General features: G+C 39.8%; 1 protein-coding gene across 1 annotated transcript in view; it reads left to right on the forward strand.

The window, feature by feature from the left end:
• NFATC3 (nuclear factor of activated T-cells, cytoplasmic, calcineurin-dependent 3) overlaps positions 1-7108 on the forward strand; it is a 175823-nt gene that overhangs the window by 99373 nt on the left and 69342 nt on the right. Inside the window, exon 8 of the mRNA XM_011998006.1 lies at positions 4335-4507. Coding sequence (XP_011853396.1) covers positions 4335-4507 — 173 coding nt within the window. The remainder of the gene's footprint in view (positions 1-4334; positions 4508-7108) is intronic.

A 7108-nucleotide genomic window follows, 5' to 3' on the forward strand; every position in this document is an offset into this window, starting at 1 on the left:
ATGGTCTCGATCTCCTGACCTCGTGATCCACCCGTCTCGGCCTCCCAAAGTGCTGGGATTACAGGCTTGAGCCACCGCGCCCGGCCTTTATTTTTTTAAGACAGTCTCAGTCTGTTGCACAGGCTGGAGTACAGTGGCACCATCTCGGCTCACTACAACCTCTGCCTCCCAGGCTTAGGTGATTCTCGTGCTTCAGCCACCCAAGTAGCTGAGATTACACACTGTGCGCCACCACTCCTGGCTGATTTTTGTATTTTTAGTAGAGACAGGGTTTTGCCATGTTGACCAGGCTGGTCTCGAACTCCTGGCCTCAAACAGTCCACCTGCTTTAGCCTCCCAAAGTGCTGGGAATGCAGATGTGAGCCACTGCACCGGCCTTAAACATTTGTGTTCTATAATGTAGAAAGAACTTTGGAATCTCAGCCTGTATTTATTCAGATACTCAAGCAAAACTTTTTCTTGAGAAAAATATTGACACCAGGCATCCTATTGGACACATTTTCAAATAAGGTAAGGTGCCCAACCTCTGAATGAGAATGCAGGTAGCCTTCTTCCCTTTTGTTCTGGCATCTTACTTTTTTATATAGCATCAGAAGCATGTGATATGTGATTAGTCAGTTGTAGAGGGACATTTAAAAATCACCTTTGAACTATCGTTTTCCAAAAACTCAAGAAATTGATCCCTAGACGATAGTTTGCAGGCCATGTTTGCATTCATTCCTCTGGATATTCAAAGCACGATATTCGAATCAAGTTAAATAGAAAAATTACAAGTTTATTCTGTTTCTTGACTTGAGGGACAGTATGAGAAATAGCCATAAACATACTTCATAATCTGAAAAACCACTATTAAAGACAGTTTCTCTTAGGTTGGTCACTATTGCATGCATGTGTGCATGCACACACACACACACACAGTCCTTTCAACTTAAAGGAAAAATGTTAGTGTTTCCTGATGGCATGGTAGATTTTGCTTTACCATATAACAAGCGGCCTATAACAACTTTATCACATTTACTTTTAGCCTTGGCTTCCAGGAACTTCACAGTCAAGCTCATTTACAGTAATTATAGTAATTTCTTCAACTCTAGACTTGGATGTACTTCCTATTGTGTTTTAAAATTTTTTCTATTTATTTTTTCTTGGCTTTATTTGTATCTATATTGTAAAATGCCTCATATCCTTTCTGAAAATAGTATATAAACCAATAAATAGAAAAGAGTACATTAATTTCTATGAAAAATTATCAAGAAATTGGGAAAGGCTCATATCCCAAATAATGTGAAAGAATTGGAGCAGTAGCATCTAAATTTACCTGTTTCCTCCATCATCTTCCATTTACTAGTGTGTGGAACAAGGGTAGTAGTCATAATTTATGTCCCTTCCTCAGCCAGATCTGGCATATACTGTCTGTGTGTATTAGACCAGAAAGGACCAGGCTGCAGAAATACCACTTGACTAGTAACATACAGCTAGTCCTCCCCCTGCAACCCTACCACACACATACCTGAAACTTCTTGACCATTCTGTCTGCTCTGTACTGGTAGATTGTGGAACAGGAGTTCTGTAGGACCCAAGCATTATGTATATTGGAGAGAGGATTAAATAAGGGGCAACTAGGATGTTACTAAACCTAAGAAACCTTTTTTAGGTACTGTAGGTAACAGGGTAGCTAATGATGAATGAGCCTATTTACTCAGTAGCTAATTGTTAGGATAGACTAGTATCCTAGTAACTTGTTGAATGTAACTATATTATTCAGTACAGTGGTTAAATATAATAATAGTTTCAGATAATGGTGGGTTTAAAATTCCCAGGTGACAGATAAGACCATGGTTCAAAATAATTTATGCATAAGTGAGCCTTAAGTATGTATTAAGTGTCTTTACTGTTCTCTTAAGGCAATAAGGTATGGAAAAATTGGTAGATATTCCCTTGGTTTTGCCTACTAAGCCACAGGCTTGGTTATTTCAAGCCTAATCTCTTTTTTAAGACCATTACACTAACCCATAAGCCTACCGTACAAGATGCTTTAAATATAGGATGCCAGTATTTATTGCCTTAGCTATTTGCGGCTCCTCTGTTTTTTAACATTGGATTAATATCAATGTAGCAGTGCTACACCTTGATTTAAAATGGCTTGATGGCTCACGCCTGTAATCCCAGCACTTTGGGAGGCTGAGGTGGGCGGATCACAAGGTCAGAAGATCAAGACCATCCTGGACAACATGGTGAAACCCGTCTCTACTGAAAATACAAAAAAATTAGCTGGGCATGGTGGTGTGTGGCTGTAATCCCAGCTACTTGGGAGGCTGAGGCAGGAGAATCCCTTGAACCTGGGAGGCGGAGGTTGCAGTGAGCTGAGATGGCACCACTGCACTCCAGCCTGGCAACAGAGCAAGACTCCGTCTCAAAACATAAATACATACTTTAAATAAATAAATAAATGTAGTTTTAAAAATGATTTAATACTTATTTTCATTGCTACATAAGAGTTTTTTTCTTGTTTTGTTTTGCCTGCTTTTTTGTTTTTTGTATTTAAGAGTTTTCAGATGTACTTTCTAGTACTGTTATTTCATATCTATTAGAAACTTAGCTTACTGCTAGAATGCCTTTGCTCAATACTTAATAACACAGATGATCTCTGCTATTTCCCTTGAAGACCCATGTTGACATGTTAGCATGAATAATCACTAATTTGATGTAACTTGATCAATACTGCTTTGAGCTGCAGTGCAATTGTTCAGTATCAGTTATATAATTTGTTATCTATAAATGGCAAATGCTTTTTTAGTTTTCAAAATTGTTGCATTTAAAAAATGTCTTCTGTGTCTTTCTGAAGATGAAAAATTTGGAGTGGTTTAATTCCTTTTGGGATTCTTCTTCTGCTTTACTGGTTGTCTTTTTTTTTTTTTTTTTTTTGTGGGGATGGAGTCTTGCTCTGTCGCCCAGGCTGGAGAGCAATGGCATGATCTCGGCTCACTGCACCTCTGCCTCCTGGGCTCAAGCAATTTTCCTGCCTCAGCCTCCCAAGTAGCTGGGACTACAGGCACATGCCTGGCTAATTTTTGTATTTTAGTAGAGACAGGGTTTCACCATGTTGGTCAGGCTGGTCTTGAACTTATGACCTGAAGTAATCTGCCCACCTCAGCCTCCCAAAGTTCTGGGATTACAGGTATGAGCCAGTGCACCTGGCCGATTCTTGTCTTGGTATCCTAGTTCTGTAATATATTGTCCTTCAAAGTGACTTCTGCAACCTCTGTGCATTGGGGTTGGAACTGTTGATAGATCCAATAAGAGGACAGATAACAAGGAATGCCTTGTTAGCAAGGTTAACTAGTATATTTGATCATAATTAGTTATCCGTTTGCTTTATTCTTCCAGTATGTGAGTAACAAAGGTATTTGTAGCTTCTGTTGTTTCCTGCCACAATAGTGTGTTAAACAGTCATACTTAATAATAAAGTTAGCAGATGATGAAATGTTATACCTTAAATGCAGAACCTTCATCTTATATGTGCGTTCCTTAAAAATTCAAGAATTTTAGCCTGATGGATTGTTTTTATTAATAAATACATCACTATAAAAGTCTAAATATGCTGTTAATGAATTATTTGTTGTTCTCACCTAGTTACATGTATAGAATTAAAGAGTCTTTACTTTATTTCAACTGTTTAGTTCTAACACTCCGAAAATTTAATGGCTTATAGTAATCACTCTGTTATTTTGCATGATTCGTTGGGTTGACTGAGCTCAGCTGGTCCATTCACATGGTGTCAGCTGGGGTCACTTAAGTACCTGGATTCAGTGGGAGCTCAGCTGGGGTTGAACATCCAAAATGGCTAGGGTGGCTGGAGTGGTTAGGGATTGTCTGGGCCTTTCTCTGCACCATGCTAGTTGGACTTCTTACTCAGGACTCCAAGATAGCAAAAGTGGAAGTTACCAGCGTTCTTCAGTGCTAGGCTCATAACTTGCATACTGTCACTTGGCCACACTCCATTTGTCAAAGCAAGTCATAGGCCAATTCTCAAGGAGAGCAGGCATAGATACTGTACGTCTTAATGGCAGGAGGATAGGCATGCAAGTACAGGAATGAAGATAAATTACTAACCTTTGCAGACAATCTACTATACTTAGTTTTGCACTTTTATCATACAAAAATATTTTTAATGCCTAAACTTCAGTTTAGCAGAGAATAGCAATCATACATATCTTTCTGTTTTGACCTAATTTTGGGTAGTTTTTTTCTGACAGATTGACAATTTCTGTGTAGTTGAGTTGTTTATAACCACAATTATCAATAAACAAATTAAATTTTTATATTTTTCTCTTTAGTATTGATTGTGCAGGTATTTTGAAACTCCGCAATTCAGATATAGAACTTCGAAAAGGAGAAACTGATATTGGCAGAAAGAATACTAGAGTACGACTTGTGTTTCGTGTACACATCCCACAGCCCAATGGAAAAGTCCTTTCTCTGCAGATAGCCTCTATACCCGTTGAGTGCTGTAAGTGAGCTTTTGATGATGTTTTAAGATCTTATTTATAATAGCTTATTTTCTGTTTTACTTATAATGTAATGTATGTGTCTGAAGTGTAGGCTGAGGCATACAGTCTGGGTTGCTGGTTTGATTTTCTCATGTGGAAATGAGCTAACATGTTTGGGTGGAAAAGTACTGATCTTGGAATTAGAAAATGGTTTCTCATGATAGTTTGACTATGTAGCTCTGTAAACTATAGACAAACTCTATTGGCCACAGTTTTCTTATCTGTAAATGAGAATGGGGGCTTGATGCCATCTAAGGACCAAATCATGAAGCTATGATTCAGATGCTTTAAGTATCACTTGATCATCTTCATTTCATTAAAATGTCAGCCTTCATGCTAGGAGGTGCTTAACCTCTGTAAGCTGACACTTTAGCTGTATAAGACTTAACAGAGCTTTTGTTCAAATTATTTACAACATCCGATTGAGATAGTGAATGTTTTTTCCTGACATATACAAAAGCCAGATATAAGAAAAGACCCTGGAACCTGACGTGTACTCAATCCTGGGGAACTGTGGACCTTGGGCAGGTTAGCTGGTATGACTTGAAATATTGAGACTAGTACTTAGATCTTTAGGACATAATTTAGATGATTCTGATTCCATGTTTTATTTGCATAGGAGGAAACAGGCACAAGTATCTCTAGTGCTCATTCAAGGTTATTTGCTTTTTGGTGATAGAGCTGTCCTGGCTAGAAAACAGGTTTTCTTATACTCTTTTGGTTATATAATAATGCTTTATTTCTGTTAACCATATGTATTTTTTTTTTTTTTTGAGACGGAGTTTTGCTCTTCTCACCCTGATTGGAGTGCAGTGGTGTGATCTTGGCTCACTGCAACCTCCACCTCCTAGGTTCAAGCAATTCTCCTGCCTCAGCCTCCCAAGTAGCTGGGATTACAAGCACCCACCACCACATCTGGCTAAGTTTTTGTATTTTTAGTAGAGACAGAGTTTCGTCATGTTGGCCAGGCTGGTCTGGAAATCCTGACCTCAGGTGATCCACCTGCCTCGGCCTCCCAATGTGCAGGGATTACAGGCGTGAGCCACCGCGCTTGGCCAAACACATGTATTCTTTTTTTGGGGTGAGGGGATTGGGTGTTTTTCGAGATGGAGTCTCACTCTCTTGCCTAGCCTGGAATGTGGTGGTGCAATCTCAGCTCACTGCATCCTCCACCTCCAGGGTTCAAGCGTTTCTCCCGCCTCAGCCTCCTGAGTAGCTGAGACTACAGGGGCATGCCACCATACCCGGCAAATTTTTGTGTTTTTAGTAGAGATGGGGTTTCACCATGTTGGCCAGGCTGGTCTTGAGCTTATGACCTGAAGTAATCTGCCCACCTCAGCCTCCCAAAGTTCTGGGATTACAGGTATGAGCCACTGCACCCAGCTTGTATTATTTTATTATTATTATTATTATTATTATTATTTTAGACAGAGCCTCACTCTTTCAACCAGGCTTGAGTGCAATGGCACGATCTCGGCTCACTGCAACTTCTACCTTCCGTGTTCAAGCGATTCTCCTGCCTCAGTCTCCTGAGTAGTTGAGATTACAGGCGTGTGCCACCACGCTCAGCTAATTTTTGTATTTTTAGTAGAGATGGGGTTTCACCATATTAGCCAGGCTGGTCTTGAACTCCTGACTTCGTGATTTGCCCACCTTGCCCTCCCAAAGTGCTGAGATTACAGGCGTGAGCCACCAGACCTAGCCCTGTATTCTTAATTTGGGGCCACATCTGCTATAAAACCTTTCATGCCTTCTTTTGCTGTTTGCTGAATTGGAGTGATACTTTATCATTTGCCAGTTGACTGTGGGAATCACTGAGTAAATCTGTGGTGAATTAGCTGTAGAACTAATTTTTGTATTTTTAAAATTAAAAAAAAGTATTCTTTGTATAGATAGGGTCTCACTGCGTTTCTCAAACTGGTCTTGAAATCCTGAGCACAAGTCATCCTCCCATCTCAGCCTCCCAAATTTCTGGGATTATAGGCATGAGCTACCACTTTCAGCCTATATTAACTTTTTAATGGCTAATATAGGTATATGCTACAAAATTCAAAAATATAGAGTACAAGATAAATTTCCAAGTCAACCAGTTCTCTTTCTTAGAAACAGCTACCATTGCCAGCTTCTTAATTATCCTGCCAGAGTGTTCTATGCCCATGTAAGCATAGATCACTCTATTTTTAAAGCAAAGTTATTCATTCATTTATTTGAGACAGGGTCTCACTCTTTTGCCCAGGCTGGAGTGCAATGGCATGATCTCGGTTCACTGCAGCCTTTGCCTCCCAGGCTCAAGCAGTCCTCCCACCTCAGCCTCCCAAGTAGCTGGGACTACAGGCACAAGCCACCACAACTGACTAAGTTTTGGACTTTTCCCCATGTTGCCCAGGTTGATCTTGAACTCCTGGACTTAAGTAATCTGCCCACCTTGGCCTTTCAAAGTGCTGGGATTACAGGTATGAGCCACCATGCCGGGCTGGCAAAGTAATATAAATTAAGTTCATAGAGTAGTTTGAGTGTTGAAGATGAAGTTACGCTAAAACGATTCTTTTTTTTTTTTTTTT

Source organism: Mandrillus leucophaeus, unplaced genomic scaffold, assembly GCF_000951045.1.
Source record: "Mandrillus leucophaeus isolate KB7577 unplaced genomic scaffold, Mleu.le_1.0 Scaffold551, whole genome shotgun sequence".
NCBI lineage: Eukaryota > Metazoa > Chordata > Mammalia > Primates > Cercopithecidae > Mandrillus > Mandrillus leucophaeus.